We start from the raw sequence: 21,761 nt of genomic DNA, 5'->3' as shown, positions 1-21,761 counted from the left end.
CTTTCCTTTCTTTTCTTTCTTTTCCTTTTCTTTTTAATAAAGACTCTTCATTTTCATGAGGATTTTCAAATTGTATCAGGTCATTGACGAATAATTCTAGTTTTTATTTGCACGTTGGGAATCGAAATTGACGTGCACAACGGCCGTCCTCGGCTCTCTTGTTCGTGAATACATTCAAATGATTGGAGCCGAAATTATTTAAGCAATTTGGGGACAATTGTTGACCGTGTTTACTGTAAAAAAATTGATTATCGTAGCATTAATTATACATGAAATTGCAATAAATACCTCTTCTCATAAGCTGTTTAGTATGATGCTTCCTTGTTCCTAGAAGAATTATTGAAATCACACTACTCATCTTGATTAAGCTTCGTTTTCATTAATTAATCGCTAAAAGAAAAGGCCACAAATGCTGTTTTGGAATTTCAGGTCATCTAAATGGATAAGATATAATTTATGATAATTATTCTAATAATAAGGACATGTAATTTCACGAGATAAGTGATGAATAAAAAGAAACATAAATTACACACAAAATATATCAATGAACACTTTGCAAATAATAAGAAGCATTTGATGAATTAATGCGATCACGTATCTTAATAACATTTAGTTATGGAGAATTTCGAGTCTCAAGTATCAAGCGAATTCAAAAAAAAATAAAATTCGGAAGGCGAATTCAAATTTCAAACGCTCAAATAAGGAGAAAAGCGAAGTCACCGTAAATAATAATAATAATAATAATCATCATCATAATTGAGGAATGAAGGAATCCTTTTTCTAAGAATTTTATATTCTATCGAAATTCGATGGCGCGAGGGGAAAAGAAAATTGAAATTACGAACAGAGAAAAGAGCAAAAAAATAAAAATAAAGAAAGAACGAAAAAAGGGAAAAAGTGGGTAGTGAGAGAGAGAGAGAAAAGAGAAGCGCAGAATGACAGGAGCAGAGTTGGCGGAGACTTGAAGCATCATCAACCCAACCCAGCCATTCCCCCCAGATTATTACCCCTTCCCCCCTCTTCCCGTCTGCATGGCAGCATCGCCTGCACCGCCCTCCCTCGCCGCCGCCGCTGCCGCCGGCGATTCAATCCCTCCCCTCGCCTCGCCTGCTCCGGCTCCCTCCGGTCCCGGCCCCCGCTCCCTTCGGTGATCGCGGGGAAGCCTACTGATCAGCTCAGTGAAGCTCGCGCACGCCGCCGGCTGACCGGCCGAGCCGAAAGCGACGCGCGACCTCCCCGCCGGCCGCCGATAGCTCCGCGGGTTCGCCGTTCGGCGAGCTGGCTCCCGGCTTTGTTCGCGGGAGTCATTCGAGCAGCGGACCGAAGCCGGTTCTCGCCGTCTCTTCTTTCGCCGTCTCGCTTCGCCCGCTGCGGGCCGGTCGCGGCGTTTTGACCCGTTGACCGGGCTCGAGCTTCGGGAGGAGGTCGTTTGGGGCTTTGGTCGGGATTGGATTCTACCGGAAATTTGCGCGCCGTTGGGGGTTTTTTGATGTCGGAGGATGGGGTCGTCGCAGAAGTGCATGAATGTGCTGTGCGAGGAGAAGGGGTCGACCGAGTGGAAGAGAGGTTGGCCCCTCCGATCTGGTCAACTCGCCACCCTCTGCGATAAGTGCGGGTAACTACTCTTGTCTCGCCTCCTCTGTCGTCCGCCGGTTTGACTTTCGATTTTCTCAGTTCTATTCGGTGCTTCAAAGCGGCGTGACATCGATTTTGAATGTTTATCTGGTCCTAGTAATGAGCGGAGAGGTGCTTTGGATGCTTAGCAGTGCCGTTGAATAGCGGTCGCTAATGTCGACTTTGACTGCTTCCAGGTCTGCATTTGAACAGGCCACGTTTTGCGAAGTTTTCCACTCGAAGGACTCTGGATGGAGGGAGTGCGCTTCCTGTGGCAAGGTGAGCAGTCAGTCTTTGAGGATGCGGCTCGGAGCCCGCCTAATCTGTTTATCATGATTTTGATTCCGATATGAATTGGCAGCGCCTGCATTGCGGATGCATTGCTTCGAGGATGCTGCTGGAGCTGCTCGATTGTGGCGGGATCAACTGCGCGACCTGTGCGAAAAGTTCAGGACTTCTGCCTGTAAGATATAATTGTCACTCTATATCTGTATATGTTTTACATGATTTCCGGATAGTTTCTTCCTTATTGTACTCTTGATACTTATTTTGCATCATGCACCAGGGCTTCTTTATTAATCTCCGAACGTCATTGATGCCGTAGCTTTGGTGACCTCCTTGTTAGAATGTTTATACTTTAGTGATAGCTCGCATGATGCTTTTCAATGCTTATATTGATTTCGGGACTCCAAGGATGACAAGGAATTGATAGGATTGACGAGACTGTGATTAGAGAAGCAATGATGCCTTGTGAAGCAAAAGAACCTTTAACCTATAGCATAGTTCTTCAAAGCAAAATATGTAGGATGGCGTAGATCTTTTTACTTCATTCACAAGTCTAATGTTACTTCTTTAATTTCTGCTCGCAGATCGCAAGTGATGAGAGGCCTAGTGAGTTTGGCATGATTAATGTTCGTACTGGTGAACTGCAATCTAGTACCACAGACAACCATTTCGATAGCGACGAGGTTGATAAACTGAAGCTTATTCGATTGAGAAGCAGTACAGATGATTCTGGCCTGGGGCAGTCGCTTCTGACTCAGTACAATGACACAAACAGATCACATGAACCAACGAACAGGGAAGGAGTTATCAATACGCCTTCTGCATTAGAAATGGGTGGCTCATGTTATCTGCTATCAAGTAAAGCATCCAATGGAGCAACTCATGCTTCCCAACCAGACATTTTAAAAGCAAATATAGCAGCAAAAGAGTTTGATGATCCCCATGCGCGGACAGACCTCAGCATGACCATTGGCGTCCCTTTAGGAAAATCATATCCATCTTTAAGGGACCACAGTACAACTCCATCACTATCACCGCAAGGACCAAAATCTCGCCATGTTTTGCATAAGCCACCTAAGCCGGCCTTTGCAAGTGGATTTGAGTCAAATGCCAGTGTTGTTTCACAAATACGAGTTGCAAGGCCGCCTGCTGAAGGTCGTGGGAGAAATCAATTGCTTCCTCGTTATTGGCCTCGGATTACTGACCAGGAGTTACAACAAATATCTGGAGAGTATCCTTGAGTGAAGTTTCCTCATCTTCTACTGCACATTTTCCATTTACCTGGCTACATAAAAAAATGATTGGACAGACACATTGGATTGGAGAGTCATGCTGACTAGTTTTCTGTTTTTTCGTTGAACACAGCACTACATTTCATGCTTTCTCAATGTTGTTTCCTTGACTTTCTTAATTGTCTAAGTTCAAATTCCACAATTGTGCCACTGTTTGAAAAGGTTCTGAGTGCCAGTGATGCGGGTCGAATTGGCCGTTTAGTATTGCCAAAAGCTTGTGCTGAAGTAAGCTACTCCGTTTGTTCTTTCTTATATTTAGATTCTTTAAATTCCATTACCGGATACAATGTTGTCAATTAACTTTGTGTAAAGCAATAAATTATCCGATAACCTTTCAGGCTTATTTTCCACCCATTTCTCAACCAGAGGGCCTTCCTCTGCGGATTCAAGATGTAAAGGGAAAGGAGTGGGTGTTTCAGTTCAGATTTTGGCCCAATAATAACAGCAGAATGTACGTGTTGGAGGGTGTAACTCCTTGCATACAATCTATGCAGTTACAAGCTGGAGACACTGGTATCTTCTAGTATTTGCTATCATTTGTTTAATGACATGTCTGACATTATTCTGCTATGTTGAGACCTTCATATGATGTTAATCCCAATTTGCACTAATTTACCAGGGATTGCCTGACAGCCACTAATAGTGTGGCTTTGGTCAAATCTGGATGGGACTTATCTTTAATGTACTTTGCATGTTGTTCCTTGTCTCTAGACGTCTGCATGCGCTCCCAGAAATATGGTTTTCCTCTTCACTGTACTGTGGAGGGAGTTTTTCTACTGATATAGAGCGTCATCAGAATGCTCCTGCAATGTAGCAGTCAGAAAACACCACCTGCAATTTTGGAAACAAAGCCTTGGTTATGGCAATTCAAAATGTCTTGCCTTTGTGATTGAATGGATTGGAGAGTTTAGACCACAAGTTGAAGGCCGTAGTTCATTTTAAAGGAAGAACTTCCCATTCTAAGAAAGTTTGGCTCCTCTTGAATCAAATGCCTGATCTTGTTGTTTGTAAAGATCCCAAATCATCTAAATTACCAATAATAGTGTTCATTTTTTATTCTTTTAGTACTTTGGATTGTAGAGAGCACAAATTGAGGGGCATAGTTCATTTTAAAGGAAGAACTTCCCATTCTAAGAAAGTTTGGCTACTTTCAGTTCAAATGCTTGATCTTGTAGTTTTTCAAGTTTCCGAATCATCTAATTTACTTATGATTGTGTTTATTTTAATTCTATTAGTACTTCAGAAAGTTCTGCCCTTACAAGGGCCTTTTTTTTTGCACTAATTTTTCTGCAAAGTTCCTATGTATGCTGCTTGGAATGGTCTCTTCTTTGGTTACCATCGGAAGGTTGTTAATGCTTGCTATCTTATGATGCAGTAACTTTTAGCCGCATGGACCCTGAAGCGAAACTTATAATGGGTTTCCGGAAAGCATCAACCTCTATGATGCAGGTACGTTTCTCATTAACCACTATCAAGTTGCTTGCTAGCAGATCGCTGCATAAATAGCTATTTGTAATTGTAAGCAGGACAGCCAACTAGCTGCTGTTTCTAACGGTAACCATTCAAGTGAAGCTTTGATTTCTGGTGGTTTTGAAAATGTACCTATGATAAGTGGGTATTCGAGTCTCCTTCATTCATTTAAAGGAAGCACAGATCCCCAACTAAATGCACTATCCAAGCACTGGAGTTCAGTTAGTGGTGATATAAGTTGGCAAGGCACTGAGAAACATGGACTCCCTAGGGATGCCTTCTTGCTTCCCGGAATGTCGGCCCCAGAGAGGAAAAGAGCACGCAACATTGGGTCCAAAAGTAAAAGGCTGTTGATTGACAGTCAAGATGCTCTTGAGCTGAAAATGACATGGGAAGAACTCCAGGATTTGCTTCGGCCACCGAGTGTTAACCCAAGCATTGTTACAGTTGAAGACAAACATAAATTTTTATTGCAATAGAATGGGAATATGGGAATCTGAGAATCTATTATGATACTCATTCACGATCGAAACATATCTTAGTGCTTGAAAGTTGGATAGGATGGCTTTCAAATAAGAGTTATATCGGCCCTAATGGTCATGTCAATAACTCTAAACTTATGAGTACTTGCGCATTTCTCTTCTAAATCAAACGGAGCAACTGAGACATCACTTGTAACATCCTCCATCTTCACTGCGTTATTGGGACACCAGCTTCGCCATCGTCCCGACACGACTGATGGTATACATAAATTAGTATTTTCTTGGGGAAATTATCTGGAAAAATAAAAGAAAACAATAGGCAGCAAATGGCAATCGGTGGATGGCACGGCGGGCACCGTAAGCCGAAACACCTGGCAGCGGCATAATCTGGCAACGCAAGAAACTGTTCGCCGCGTAATCGGCTTCGGAGCTCGACACTTGTCGATCCGCAAATTTGAGGAAGTGGATAGGGAACAGGGCGAGGATGGAGGCAAGGGGAGTTTGCTGCTTCTTCGGATCTGTCAGATTAACAATTTATTCGCTCGTGCGTGTCTAATTCGACTGCTTTTTTATGTTCTGCTGTTAACTTGTTCGGATATGATAAGGTGATTTCATGGGTGGCTTTACATTTTAACATGGTGGCACATAAGGAAGTTCGCTTTCGGTTGGAAAATAAATCTCAAGATGGGGGTTTTGGTGACATGGAAATTTTAGCATGCTCTTGTCATTACTTTTCGACAAGATTTGACTATCACCTAAAAAGTTTTCAGTTTCAATCATTGAGAATTCGAGTTGAAATTTTGAAAAGCGTTGGAGATACCCATTTAAAATTAAAGGTTGTGATTACGTATACGAAATTTGTCTTGAATTATTGCGTGTAGTAGATTATTAGATGTTTTGCCCGTGTCTTAACCGAGGGACAGGGACAGACGTACACACGAGGAAAACATGGAAGATGAGAACTATAGCTAGCAGGGACAGAAAAGCACGACGGTCCTGTCAACATCAACCGGGAATCGTGGCGCAGTAAGTAAAAGACGTACTCTCGCAAAAGCTTAATGCATAAAAAGAAGACTGGCCTTTAGACTCGCACATCATTATTACAATTTGATATAATTTATCTCTTTGTTCATCCAATCATTCATTTGCCTCTAAAAGAATTTCCAAGTCACGATCAAAACACATCAAAAATAATAAATTTTCTTTTCTTTTAATTAATTTGTTGACTTTTACATATACAATGTTGTTGTCCTTATTTTCTCCTTTCATTTTATCCAAAGCAAAGAGAAAGATCTATTGTATCATGGAATCAAAAAGCAAATGAAATATGTTGTCATTTCAGCTTGGATCTTGACTTTCATTTATCTTCCTTGATCTTTTCAATCATCATACCAAGTGTTTGTATTCTTGACGCTTAGAACCGTGACTTGCATTGGTAAGATACTTGCTGTTAGTATTCCAATGATTTTGTTCAAGTTCGTTTCCATGATTGATGATGGGATTCGCGATCATAAATTACAAATAGTTGTCCCCAATGCTTCAAACTACTCTGCTTTTGATTAAATAGTGATGCACATGGATCAAATACACTAGATTACTACCTATTATTGATGTACATGTTGAAAATATAGGGAATCTACAAATCCTGCCCATGCTTAGAACTTGCTGAGTTCCTCATCATAATTGCCGTACATGCCTTGAATTGGTTAGATTCATGATTATATGAGTTGTTCACGGTTTGAATTCGTTTGATAGGTGTTCATGCTTACTGCCACATTTTTGTTCAAATAATGAGGATTTGGTCTCATTTGGATATTATGTTGGTAATATCAGCAAATATATTCACGCAGGAGGAAGTCGGGTGGATGTGTTTCCATAGCTCGAACACGTCAATTTTGATTTGGAACTAAATTGGGTAAGAGCTTCTTGAATTGGATTAACTATGGTGTGATATATAGTATATTTTTCGTTGTAATTAAAGGGTATAGTGATGTTAATTGGATCTCATATGTAGATGAGACAAAATACACTATGTTCCCTCATGGTGGAGATTCTATAACTTGAAAATCAACCAAACAAAATTGTGGGAAAAATGACAATCCTATTAAAGAAAAAGTCAAATTTGTTGAAGTACCGATGACATAATTATTGTGGCCATTTCTCAAGCCAATATTGTGGCCAATGTGAAAGAATTGATTGTAGATTTAAGTGCTACTGTGCATATTTTTACAAACAAAATGCTTTATTATCCTACATTTTAGACATGAAGGAGAAGAGATTATTTATCTTGGTGACTTGAGAACTACTCAAATTCTTAAAAAAGGGAAAATCTTATCAAATTCACATTAAAAAAAAATGAGGTTGACTAGTTTAGAAACTTCTGAGCAGATACTCGTTGGGAATAAAATTGATTGCCAAGCCTAAAAAACTATTGTAAAGAATGAAACTTTCAATGATAAAAAGGAGACAAATCCGATTAAGATGTGATGTGATAAAACAACTGTTTAAAGATGAAGTCAATTGCTTAAAGAAACTCATCCATTTATTTTTACTTTATTTTAAAAACCTTTTGAAATATGTGGGAGATTGTTGGATATTTTGGTAGTTTTAAGAAAAAAGAAATCTTTGCATCTAAGGACTCTAATAGCAATTATGACCACTATCTATTTGCAACTGTTTGATTTGTTTTGTTTCTATATTAACACTTAGAATCTCCAAATCACAATAAAACATGCCAAAAACCAATCTCTTTTCTTTCCAATTATGTGCTGGGTTTTACCTATAACTTTGGCAGCTGTTCCTGCTCCCTTTATTCATTTTATGCATTAGTAAAGAGTCTGTTGTGTCTCTCATTCTTTCATCTTCTCCAACAGTTTCTACGGTAGCTGCTGCTGCTGCTTTTCTTCTTCTTCTTTGTTATTGTTGTGAGAGAGAGAGAGAGAGAGAGAGAGAAGAAGGAGAGACCAATGGAGTGGTACAAGAGGAAAGAGACGGTGGAAGAAGTGGTAGTGATTGGGGTTTGATCGGGACTCACTTTTTGTATGCGACCAACAATGTGATGGTGAGCTACCTCACGTCCCTCGGCCTCGACCCTCTCACTGTTGTCTACTACTCTTCCTTTGCCACCTTCCTTGTTCTCTCCCCCATTGCCTTTGCGTTTGAAATCTCTCTCTCTCTCTCTCTCTCTCCCTCTCTGCGCACACTTGTGCCTGTGAGAATGATGCTTGATCTGTTGTTGTTCATATTGCAGGATCTTGTGGCCCAGGAAGCTCAGTCTGAGGTTGATGGTTCAACTTGTTCTCATCTCCTTTGCAGGGTACTCTGGCATCTTTGCGATTGTAAATCAACTTGAAGTTCATATTTCACCTATGTGATCAAATTACTGAATCTTTCAATATTTCTCCTTTCTATTTTTCTATTTCTGGGTCAGGGTGATTCTGTTCCAATATCTGTTCGTGAAGGGAATTAAACTGACTTCACCGGCTATCGCAACCGCCATGCCAAACCTTGCTCCTGGGCTTATCTTCGCCATCGCATGGATTACTAGGTGCTACCTTGTACCTGGGGTTTCTTTTGCAATTTCACCTAGGCTTCAGTTGCGCTAATTCGAGCATCAGTTTTTGGGCTATTCCTTTGGCTGCTTTAATTCGAGCTGCTGACACAACTCCATCCCAATTCACTGTATGTTCTACCAAGATTGTTCTCATTCGGGTTTGTTCTGAAAAGACAGATTCAATCCATCTTTGAGCAAATCCATCCCACAGAAAATCGACCTAAGACAGTATTATATCTTGTGGACTACGCGTGCAAATGATCGATTAGTGGGTATTGTAATGATGTAGCGACTATGTAAAGGAATATTGCAGCTCTAGGTAGTGTTACCATTTCTGTGTTATTCAATTGGAAATGCTCATGCTTATGCAGGATGGAGAAAGTTAAGCTGAGCTGCTTGTACAGCAAAGTCAAGATATTAGGCACGGTGGTGTGTGTTTCAGGGGCCGTCACAATGAGCCTATGCAGTGCTGCTAAAGAGGATCCCCGCTCAACTTCGTTGAGTAATGTGATTTTCGACCAACAAATGATCATCGGTTGCTTATATCTTATTGCAGCGGTCTTAGGCCTATCAATCAATTCCATCCTGCAGGTATATTCTGCTTTAGTTAGTTGACTGCTTCGATTGACATTCGTTCGATCCTTCGACAATTATAAGGATTCCGAATTGGCTTACTCTTCTGTTTTCCCTCATTTGCTTTCTGTGGCTTCGCAGGCAGTCACTTTGGCCGATTTTCCAGCACCAATCTCCATGGTCGCTATAACCTCCTTGATTGGTTCGATTATGGCTGCAACTGTACAGTTATTTGAAGACCACAAATTGGACAATGGCCGTTTTTGAGCTTTGGCATGTTGGTCGCCTTCTCTTTCCTGGTGAGTTTGAAACTTTGATCTGCTCTCGCCAAACACCTCTCGGATACATATGCAAACATCATGCATCGCCCGATTCTGTTTCTGCACTTTCTTTTGTCATTCGGCTTACAAAACTCTCAAATGCGCAGGGAGGTGGCATTATCGGATCGTGCGTAGGCTTCACTGCTTGGGCCATAAAAAGAGGGCAGTCCTTCCCTCTATGTTTAGCCCCATCGCAACCGTCTGCACAATTGTATACTCGGCGATAAGATTAGGAGACACGATCAACGTGCCAAGGTGAGATCAATAGCTCCGACATGATTAACCCCATAGAACTCATCTTGAAACGTTTTACAATTGCACGCCAGTTCGAACTGAGCTGACACAAGCCGCGCTAATGCAGCCTGGCCAGCATGGTCCTTATATTCACCGGCCTGTACATCGTGCTCTGGGCAAAACGGAAAGAGGGCTACCACCCAAACGAAGGGGACTGCTTGGAGAGCGGGTTGGATGCAGAGAAGCCTCTTTTGAGCTGAGAAATAAGGATGCGGATCCTTGTGAAAAGTCTCGTTTTTTCTCCATCATTTTGGGTTAGAGAGCAGTTTCCTGCGTGCGACGGAAACCCGTGTGTATCATGTGTGACTTTCTTGTGCATTTCGATGTATGGTTAATGTAATCTACTTCACGTTTTAAGACATTGGTGGTTCGGTGCTAGCAGTAGCTCTGCCGTGACTAGGATTCCTAAATCTAAATTTGTTTATGCCTTTCGCTTTTCTTTTTGCCTTTTATCAATGTGTTTTAGTTCTTATGGGATTTCCATCATCGAATTCATGGAACATAACGATAATGGACTCCGTGCATTTGTTAATTGAGTTGTGCACATTTGTGGGTCAATTTAGTGAGCTCTTTGTAAAGACAAACAAGAGATGAATTCGAGTTTATTTCCCATGATTTATTATGTAATTTAGTGAGATACCCATCGGGTTATTGAGTAAAATTTCTTTTTTCTTCCTGTTGCTTTATCATTTTTTCCCCAACAAGTAATTTCTAAATAAGATATTTGGATAGTTTACAAGGACCTAGATTCATCTTTGTTCTCTTTCCTTTGCTCTTTTCATGATTGTGGCACAACCTACTTATGGTTTCTCTTTAAAGAATAGGGGATGAATGAAATAACCATGGAGAACTCATAGATGAATGATTATCCAAATGCTAGAAAAATTTGAAGTTGACAATCAATAGAGTTTTTGTATGTTTCTTTTAAGAAGTTCTTTTGTTGCTCTTCCATCATTTGCAAGAAGCCAAACATGTTCGTGTTTAAATTTGTTCATTATTGTTGCGTTCATTTTCATTTTTTCAACTAAAGATGAAATTAAAAAAAAGAAAAAAGAACTTGTTGGATCTTGGAACTGACACTAGGACCTATGATAGGGAGGTTCTAGGTTTCGAATATTGATTGGTAGGTTTTAGGTTTCAAAAAATCAAAAATTTGTACCTAAGAATAGTTTCAAGTTTCAAATGGAACTTATAAGGAACGTGTAAGGAATTTGGAACTGCTCACCCCTACTAATCGTCGACCACGAAGATAGCCGCAACTGGTGGGGCGAAGTCGAGTAGCTCGCGAAACATCACCAAGCCATGCTGAGGTTGCTTGGTCTCGCCCGATTGCTGTGAGGCCAAGCCTTACTAGGCCTAAGTGAGGCCAACCTCGCATCAAGCTGGGCAAGGTTGAGCCTCACCGGTGGCCAAGCGGCCTCGCCTAGTTGATCATCGGCCATTGCTTTGGCCAAAGATAGGCTAAAGAAGAAGAAGAGGGAAGGGAAAAAAAAGGAAAAAGAAGAAGAGAAAAATGTAATAAAAGTATTTAAAAAGTTAAAAGAAATCGAAGTCATAAAAAATTTAAAAGTCGTACTAAACGTATTTCTATTCTAAAAACAGAAATTTTAGACAGTTAAAATGGAACGTTTTTAAAGAAAATGTTCCCAATAATAAAATGGTTACCAAACATACCGTAGTAGGTACTCTTTTGCCAAGCGGCAATAGAAGATGGAAATTTTAGCATGCTCTTGTTATTGCTTTTTGATGGGGCTTGACTCTTGCCTTGAAAGTTTTCAATCTCGATCATTCAGAATTCGAGTTGAAATTTGAAAAGCATTCAAGATACTCATTTAATATTGCAATTAAGGAAAATCTGTAATTACCTATATGAAATTTGTCTTATATTATTAGGTGTAGTTGATTGTTAGATGCTTTCCCAATGTCTTAACCGAGAGACGAGGAGAGATGTACACACGAGGAAAAATGGAAGATGAGAACTATAGGAGGGACAAAAAGCCCGACAGTCCTGTCATCAACCGGGAATTATGGAGCAGTAAGGAGCTGTTTTTTGTGTTCTTTCTTTCTGTTAATGAACACAATTTCTATTTTTTGTTTGGGAAACAAAAAAGAACAAACTCATTTATTTACGTTTTTGTTCCTAGGACTTTTTTTATTAGGGAACAAATTTGGAACAGAAACAAAGAAATGAGAAAAAATTGTTTTTTGTTCTCGGCATTTAGAAATAAATTTTCTCTCTCCTATTTTATCCTTATTTTTCTTTTCTTCTTCTTTTTTTCTTTGGTGAGGGTGCGACCTCGTCGGAGCGTCACCCAGCCCTCGGTGAGCCTCACCGTGGTTGGGTGAGACAGCCCTCGTCGTCCGGTCGCCGGCCATGGTCGAGGCCGACGATCGGCCAAGGAAGAAAGAAAAAAAAGAAAAAATAAAAAGGAAAATTAAATAAAAATATTAAAAAATTAAAGAAACAAAAAAATTATACAAGTTTACCAAACATGTTCATTCTTTTTCTATTATAGGAATAAGTTTACCAAACACATTCTTCTGTTAAAAGAATTATTTTTCGAACATAACTAGTTTCTGAAACAATTTTGAACAAAATATTCTGTGCCTAAAGACATACTCACAAAGCTTAAAGCTTAGTGCATGAAAAAGAAGACTGGCTTTTAGACTCACCATCCTTATGACAATTTGGCATAATTTATCTCTTTGTTCATCAATTATTCATTTGCCTCTAAAAAGAATTTCCAAGTCACGATCAAAACGCTTCAAAAATAAGAAACTTTCTTTTCTTTTAATTTATTTGCTGAATATGGCATTGTTGTTTTTATTTTTCTCCTTTTATTTTGTCAAAGTAAAGAAAAAGATCTATTGTATGATGGAATCAAAAAGCAAATGAAATAAGTTGTCATCTCAATATTGACTTTGATTTGTCTTTCTTCAGGTGCTTGTTTTTGTTTTTGTTTTTATTTCCACTTAGAACCATGACTTGCATTGATAAGATACTTGCCGTTAATATTCCAATGATTTTGTTCAAGTTCATTTGCATGATTGATAGTGAATCGCAATCATAAATTGCATATAGTTGATCCCCAAAGCTTCAGACTACTCTGCCTTTTGATTAAATGGGGATGTACATGGATCAAATACACTAGATTACTACCTATTATTGATGTACATGTTCAAAATATATGGATTCATCTACATATCCTGCCCATGCTTAGAACTTGCCGTACATGCCTTGAATTGGTTGGGTCATGATTATATGAGGTTGTTCATGGTTTGAATTCGTTTGATTGGCGTTCATGCTTGCTGCCCATTTACATTTTTGTTCAAATAATGAGGATTTGGTCTCATTTGGATATTGTTTTGGTAATATCAGCAAATATAATCATGCAGGAGGAAGTTGGGTGGATGTGTTTCCATAGCTTGAACACGTCAATTTTGATCGGAACTAAATTGGGTAAGAGGTTCTTGTATTGGATTTCATGTTATTGAAGGAACCATAAACTATGACGTCATATATAATATATTTTTTTCGTTGTAATTATGATGTTAATTGGATCTCAGATCTAGATGAGACAAAATCCCACTATGTTCCTTTATGGTGGAGATTCTATAACTAGAAAATCAACCAAATAAAATTGTGGGAAAAATGACAATCCTATTAAACAAAAAGTCAAATTGGTTGAAGTACCAATCACATTTGTGGCCAATGTGAAAGAATTGATGGTAGATTTAAGTGTTACCATGCATATATTTACAAACAAAATTCTTTATTATCCTACATTCCAAACAAGAATGAGAAGAGAATATTTATCTACTCGTGACTTGAAACTACTCAAGTTCTTAAGAAAGGAAAATCTTATCAAATTCACATTAAAAAAAATAAAATGAGGTTGAGTAGTTTAGAAACTTCTTAGCAGATACTCCGTTGGGAATAAAATTGATTGCCAAACCTCAATAGCCATTGTAAAATGAAACCTTCAATGGTAAAAAGAGCGAATCTGATTAAGATGTGATGTGGTAAAGCAAGCGCCAAAGATAAAGTCAATTGCTTAAAGAAACTCATCCATTTATTTTTACTTTATTCCAAAATCTTTTGAAATATATGGGAGATTGTTGGATATTTGGTAGTTTAAAAGTAAAAAGTCTTTGTATTGTAAGGACTCTAATACAATTATGACCATCTATTTGCAACTATTTGATTTGATTTGTTTCTTTATTAGTCACTCTATCATTTGCCTATGAAGATCCGATTTGTTTCTTTGTTAACACTTAGAATCTCAAATCACAACAAAACATGCCAAAAACCAATCTCTTTTCTTTCCAATTATGTGCTGGGTTTTACCTATAAGTTTGGCAGCTGTTCCTGCTCCCTTCATTCATTTTATGCATTAGTAAAGAGTCTGTTGTATCTCTTTATTCTTTCATCTTCTCCAACAGTTTCTACAGTAGCTGCTGCTGCTGCTTTCTTCTTCTTCTTTGTTATTGTTGTGGAGAGAGAGAGAGAGAGAAGAAGGAGGAGAGACCAATGGAGTGGTACAAGAGGAAAGAGACGGTGGAAGAAGTGGCAGTGATTGGGGGTTTAATCGGGATTCAACTTTTGTATGCGACCAACAATGTGATGGTGAGCTACCTCACACGTCCCTTGGCCTCGACCCTCTGACTGTCGCCTACTACTCTTCCTTTGCCACCTTCCTTGTTCTCTCCCCCATGCCTTGCGTTTGAAAGGTATCATCTCTCTCTCTCTCCCCACCCCCCGCCCGCCCCTCTCTGCGCACACTTTGTGCCCTGTGAGAATGATGCTTAGATCTGTTGTTCATATTGCAGGAGCTTGTGGCCCAAGAAGCTCAGGCTGAGGTTGATGGTTCAACTTGTTCTCATCTCCTTTGCAGGGTACTCTGGCATCTTTGCGATTGCATATCAACTTGCAGTTCATATTTACCTCTGTGAAGAAATTACTGAATCTTTCAATATTTTCTTCTATTTTGTTATTTCTGGGTCAGGGTGATTCTGTACCAATATCTGTTCGTGAAGGGGATTAAACTGACTTCACCGGCTATTGCAACCGCCATGCCAAACCGCTCCTGGGCTTATCTTTGCCATCGCATGGATTACTAGGTGCTACCTTGTACCTGGGGTTTCTTTTGCAATTTTCAACTTAGCTTCATCTGTGCTAATTCCAGTTATCAGTTTTTCGGCTATTCCTTTGGCTGTTTTAATTTGAGCTGCTGATACTACTCCATCACAATTCACTGTATGTTCTGAAGATTGTTCTCCTCGGGTTGTTTGAAAAGACAGGATTCAATCCATCTTTGAGCAAATCCATCCCACAGAAAATCTAAGACAGTATTATATCTTGTGGATTACGCGAGCACATGATCGATTAGTGGGTATTGTAAAGATGTAGCGACTATGTAAAGGAATATTGCAGCTCTAGGTAGTGTTACCATTTCTATGTGTTATTCAATTGGAAATGCTCATGCTTATGCAGGATGGAGAAAGTTAAGCTGAGTTGCTTGTACAGCAAAGTCAGATATTAGGCACGGTGGTGTGTGTTTCAGGGAGCCGTCTGTGAGCCTATGCAGTGCTGCTAAAGAGGCTCCCCGCTCAGCTTCATTGAGTAATGCGATTTTGACCAACAAATGATCATTGGTTTGCTCATATCTTATTGCAGCGGTCTTAAGCCTATCAATCTATTCCATCCTGCTGGTATATATTCTGCTAAGGGCAGTTGATTGCTTCGATTGACATTCATTTTGATCCTTAGGCGATTATAAGGATTCCGAATTGGCTTACTCTTCTTTTTTTCCTCGTTTGCTTTCTGTGGCTTCGCAGGCAGTCACTGGCCGATTTTCAGCACCAATCTCCATGGTCGCTATCACCTCCTTGATTGGTTCGATTATGGCTGCAACTGTACAGTTATTTGAAGACCACAAATTGGACAATGGCTGGCCGTTTTTGAGCTTTGGCATGTTGGTCGCCTTCTGTTTCCTGGTGCGTTTGGAACTTTGATCTTCTCTCATAAACACCTCTCGGAGACATATGCAAACATCACGCATCGCCCTGATTCTGTTTCTGCACTTTCTTTTTGTCATTCGGCTTACAAAACTCTCAAATGCGCAGGAAATTGGCATGACCGGATCGTGCATAGGCTTCACTGCTTGGGCCATAAAAAAAGAAACAATCTTCCTATTTAGCCCTCCAAACCGTCTGCACAATTGTATACTCGGCGATAAGATTAGGAGACACGATCAACGTGCCAGGTGAGATCAATAGCTCCACGATTAACCCCATAGAACTCATCTTGAAACGTTTACAATTGCACGCCAGTTCGAGCTGAGCTGACACAAGCGCGCTAATGCAGCCTCGCCAGCATGGTCATTATATTCACCGGCTTTGTACATCGTGCTCTGGGCAAAACGGAAAGGGCTACCACCCAAACGAAGGAGACTGCTTAGAGAGCGGGTTGGATGCAGAGAAGCCTCTTTTGAGCTGAGAAATAAGGATGGATCCTTGTGAAAAGTCTCGTTTTCTCCATCATTTTGGGTTGAAGGCAGTTTCCTGCACATGCGACGAAGCCCATGTGTATCATGTGTGACTTTCTTGTGCATTTCGATGTATGGTTAATGTAATCTACTTCATATTTTGAACATTGGTGGTTCGGTACTAGCAGTAGCTCTGCCGTGACTAGGATTCCTAAATCTAAATTTGTTTATGCCTTTAAGCTTTTCTTTTTGCCTTTTATCAATGTGTTTTAGCTCTTATGGGATTTCCATCATCGAATTCATGGAACATAACGATAATGGACTCTGTGCAATTGTTAATTGAGTTGTGCACATTTGTGGGTCAATTTAGTGAGCTCTTTGTAAAAACAAACAAGAAATGAATTCGAGTTTATTTCCCATTATTTATTGTGTAATTTAGTGAGATACCCATCAATTTATTGAGTAAAATTTCTTTTTTCTTCCTGTTGCTTTATCATTTTTTCCTAACAAGTAATTTCTAAATAAGATATTTGGATAGTTTACAAGGACCTAGATTCATCTTTGTTCTCTTTCCTTTGCTCTTTTCATGATTGTGGCAACCTAATGGTTTCTCTTTAAAGAATATGGGATGAATGAAATAACCATGGAGAACTTATAGATGACTGATTATCCAAATGCTAGAAAAATTCGAAGTTGATAGCCAATAGAGTTTATGTATATTTCTTTTAAAAAGTTTTTCGTTGCTCTTTCATCATTTTTAAGAAGCCAAATATGTTTTGAAAGTGCTAGTATAAACACCTAGAGGGGATGAATAGGTGTGAAGAATTTTTTTGCAAAAGAACAAAAGAAATAGTTTTATTTTAAAAGTGAGTTTGGAGAACAATAGACTTTTGAAAGCGAGTCGAAGAATAACAGACTTTAGCAGTTAAATAGAATTACGAACAAAATAAAGGAGTTTAGGGAAGAGAATAAGAGCATATAATTTATAGTGGTTTGGCTTAGATCAACCATATGTCCACTCTCCCACGCTAATAGCTTTTGACTGGATTCCACTATGCGATCAATAAGAGATTACAATATTGAGTGCAAACACTTAGTAGTAGATCACACTATCTCACTAAGTCACTCTTTTGGTATTTCTCTCACGATCACAAACGTTTAAGCTCACCAAAGATAAGTGTATGAACAAAAATCGCTCGACTTTGGAATTATAAATTCTATGCTCCGTCTATTCTACGCTTCGTCTTTTACTTACTCGTCGGTCCTTGATCTCTTTAAATACTCCTCCACTTCCAAACTAGCCGTTGGACAGTATCTCGAGAATTGTCTTCCAATCTACCCATTGGACAGATCTGTATTTAGAAGATTTAGTAACCGTTGAGTGATAGAAGTAGAATTCCAAATTGATTATGATCGCCCATACAAATAAAATCTTGATTTCCTTAAGTAGAGTTAATTCGTATATAAAGTTCTTGTCTTCAATATCCAATCGTTAATCAATTAGATTGAGTTAATCAAATCTATCTTGTGTAGAATCCAAACCGAGATCACTTGCCATTATATGTTTGAGGCTTGTGTTATATTCTATCAAGTTATTTTGTTTTGAATCCGCTACGTTTTGTCTAAAGTAAAGTTCGAGTGTTTTCAGACTGAAGTAAAGTCTGAGTGTCTTTAGTGTTCACTTGCGTTCAATCTAAAATTTGTCAAAGAAAGCAGACTTCTGATGTAAGATTGACTTTGACACTAAAGTCAGGTAATCTTCAGACTTTGACACAAAAGTCTGGAAATCTTCATAATAGACTTTACAATCTGAACATAAGTATGAATATATCCTATTTCTGAACGGATTTAACCTTAAGGTCTGAATATAGTCTGAATAAGTTTAGCTTTAGCATAAAGTTTGTCTTATGGTTCTTCCAAGTATAGACTTTGATAAAATCATTTACATATTCCATTATCTATATAGTCTATTACTCAACCATTAAACACGTTAGTAACCTTTGATTTATTTTGTCATTTTAAAAACATCATAAATGATTTCTCTAACAATCTCATTTTTTATGATGATAAAACAATATCTGAATATGCAGATGTGTAATCACACTTTCTATAATATTAATAAATCATAGCAATGTAATTCAAATCAAAAGATAGTATAAAATAGCAAATAGATTAAGCATAACAATATATAGAAAAATAATCGCAGCTCAATAACTAATATCAACACATATGCATATTATATTCTCTTTCCCTTTTGTCATAATCAAAATGCAATAATAATGGAAAAAATATAATGTAGAGAATATAAAATGATAACAAATATGTCTTGCATGAGACATAATTTTCAAAAATCAGCTTTTACAAAGTAAGTCGAATATCAAAGATATGTAATTTAGCTCACTTGATCATATATATCAGAAACTATCCAATAAAGATCACGGATGCATTATTAAATTTACTTACCCTTTTTGTCATAATAAAATGATAATGAAAATAAAAGATTTGTTAATGACAAAAGGTAATAAAAGATACACTAATCGGATTTTGTAAATCTTAACAAGTTCTGTCACATTTACCTTGTCCTCCCTTCCATAATAATCAAGATCATGATCAATTCAAAAAGATTTTTCCAAAATTGGTCAATGCTCCCCCTCAATTTGTTGCCTTTTTGAGATGATTACGATTCTTTTCTTTCTCTTGGATTCGCTTTCTCCCTTGTCATCATGACAATATTTGCGAATAGCACTAATTGTGACTTGTGCACGTTGAGTAAAATATTTTTCCGTTATTTCCTCAGTAACAACAATATCCACAACGATCATTTGCATTTTGAAATTCGAGACAAAAATTTATTTTCTTCAATCAAGCTCTTCTCGAATTCAACCTGCATAAACTTAACGAACTTTTTGCACAAATAATCTATAATAATATCCACATAATATATAATGCCCTTTCTTCAAATGAATAAATTGATTAACATATATAAAATTATCAATTATTAAAATTCAGAACTACTTAACCTTTCGCACGACACATTAGGGATTTCCTTAATAATTTGCAAAAACTTTGCTCAAAAGGTAATTTTTGAGCCTCCAGAAGATAGTATAGAATCTCCACAATTTTCGGATTGAGCTTTCCAAAATCCATATGGAAGATTCTTTTGATTGCACCAAAATCTGCGTAGATTCGCGATTATTCTTCCTTATATAATTTCCTGCAATCAACTCATTTCCTTTTTGGTATCCATGAATTTGGATCCTTCCTTGATGTTAGAGCAAAATAAGAAATCTTCATAGATAATCAAATATTCTTTCTAAACTCATCATAACAAAGTATTTAAGGGAGAATATCTTGCACAATAATATCTTGAAAAAAATCCTCACTTGGTCGTAGCACGATATAATCAGAGGAATAAAATCCTTGAGTATTTAAGAATATCTTGCATACTATCTCGTAAAACAGATTTCTACTATGCAAAATATGATAAAATATGATAGCATAAAGTCAAACCAAATAAATTCAATTGTCTCTACGTAAGATATAAAAAATAATCACACAATTCTTTTTTCAATAAAACAAAATATGATCATTAAAAATCCGAATCAATCAAGGATATATCGAATATCAAGTATAATGAGAATTATTGCCCAAATCAAATTGAGAATAAAAAAATTCTTGACCAAATTCTCTTTCTTCTTCTCCTTTATTTCCTGCAAAAACAACTCATCTTTTCTTTGATACCCATATTTTCTTGGTCCATGAGAGTTAGTAGAATATACTGTTTTACCTAATCTTTCTTAATAGGTCTCCAGATTTTAGGACATCCTTTCTCAAAGTGTTTTGAGTCTCCACAATTTGAACACTTGAGGGCATTTCGACCAACAGGTTTTACAAACACTTTTGAAATGGTTTTTGTAAAATGCATTTGGAGGTCTTAGTCTAACTCTCTCATTGACTTTAGGAAAATCTATTAGAGAATCACTTTCCTTATTAAAACCAAGTCCCGACTTATTATAGTAAGGTACTTGTATGGAAAGAATATGCTCTAATGTTTTTGAACCTTTTGAAAATTTTGTCGAAATATTTAAAAATTCTTTCTTTTGCTTGTAGAAAATCTCTTTGCAAAATTTGAAACTTTTCCTTTTGAGAACTATTCCGTTGCCTAAGCCAAGAATTTTCCTTTTAAGTTCGGAGATCATTTTAAGAGAATATTTGAGATTTGAGCAAAGCTCATTTATATACTTCAAAACTTTAGCAAGAATTTCTAAATGATTTACCTCGATTTTTCATCAAATTGAGTCTCGTGTCTAAATCGACTTTGATTCGAGTCCGTGTCGAGTCGACTTTGATTATGAATTTGAGTCGAGTCCGAATGTGCCATCAATCATATATTTTCTTGCTTGTCATCTTCTCTCACGGTTCTTTTTCTGCCCATTTTGCTTGTATTGTCTTCTTCCACTAAATGTCCTTTCTTTTCAACTTAGCTTTTGAATTTCTTGATCATAAAAACAAGTTCTTCATCGTCCATGTCATTTTCTGAGTCGTATCATTAGAATCAATGTTAGATTTTAAAGCGATGGACTTCTTACCTTCAGGATCTTCGTCATTGATTTGTTATACTTCATAGGATTGAAGAGTGCCAATAAGTTCATCAACGGAGAGTGGCATAATCCTCTGAGTCTCTTGAATTGAGGTCTTAACATGGTTCCAATCTTTTGAAAGACCTCGCAAAAGTTTGTTGATCTACATTGAAGAAGAAATTGGATGACCTTGATACGCCAAACTGTTTACAATTTCTGTACAACGATTGAACAGATCTCCAATCGACTCTCCCGCTTCATCTTGAAAGATTCTTATTGGCCAAGCATGAAATTTATTTTTGTCTCTTTTACACGATCGTTCCCTCATAAGTGACATGAAGTCTATCCTGACTTCCTTAACTATTTCACATGAAGAAATTTGGTTATATTCAACAGGAGACAAAGCACAACATAAAAAATAAATGGTTTTTACATTAAGAGCTTCTCTTTTGGACATCTCCGTCCGAGACAAAGGAGTGGAGGGTTTTGTTTCTTTGTCTTTACCATTCTTATTTGATGTAGACGCAGCAGTATGATTGATTCCTTTTTTTCACAATATCCCATTGCAAGAAATCTCTGGATCTTAGGAATGCCTTCATTTTGTTTTTCCAAACATTGTATTCTTTTCCATCAAAATATGGTGGCCCGGTGTTGCTTTGCCCTTCCATAAGTCCTAGTGTCAAGATATTAGTTATAGAAGATCTTTAGCTCAAAAGTAAAAACACTTTAATAAAACGAGCACTTGGCTCGATACCAATTGAAAATGCTAGTATGAACACCAAGATGGGGTGAATAGGTGTGGAGAAAAAT

General features: G+C 37.9%; 1 protein-coding gene and 2 pseudogenes across 1 annotated transcript; all 3 read left to right on the top strand.

The window, feature by feature from the left end:
- Positions 1-992: 992 nt before the first annotated feature.
- On the top strand, positions 993-5,140 carry LOC104451962 (B3 domain-containing protein Os07g0679700). The gene is made up of 8 exons (XM_039314541.1): positions 993-1,615; positions 1,812-1,893; positions 1,976-2,077; positions 2,484-3,130; positions 3,320-3,416; positions 3,530-3,704; positions 4,567-4,640; positions 4,718-5,140. The coding sequence occupies exons 1-8, from the start codon at positions 1,500-1,502 to the stop codon at positions 5,138-5,140; spliced, it is 1,716 nt and encodes a 571-aa protein (XP_039170475.1). The 5' UTR covers positions 993-1,499.
- A 2,943-nt stretch (positions 5,141-8,083) lies between these two features.
- On the top strand, positions 8,084-10,526 carry LOC120294731 (annotated as a pseudogene).
- Positions 10,527-14,414: 3,888 nt separating this feature from the next.
- Positions 14,415-15,532, top strand: LOC120294450 (annotated as a pseudogene).
- The last annotated feature ends 6,229 nt before the right edge of the window (positions 15,533-21,761 follow it).

Source organism: Eucalyptus grandis, chromosome 6 (assembly GCF_016545825.1).
Source record: "Eucalyptus grandis isolate ANBG69807.140 chromosome 6, ASM1654582v1, whole genome shotgun sequence".
NCBI classification, from domain to species: domain Eukaryota; kingdom Viridiplantae; phylum Streptophyta; class Magnoliopsida; order Myrtales; family Myrtaceae; genus Eucalyptus; species Eucalyptus grandis.
Note: the sequence above shows the minus strand (reverse complement) of the source record. Positions and strands in the feature narration are given on the sequence as shown.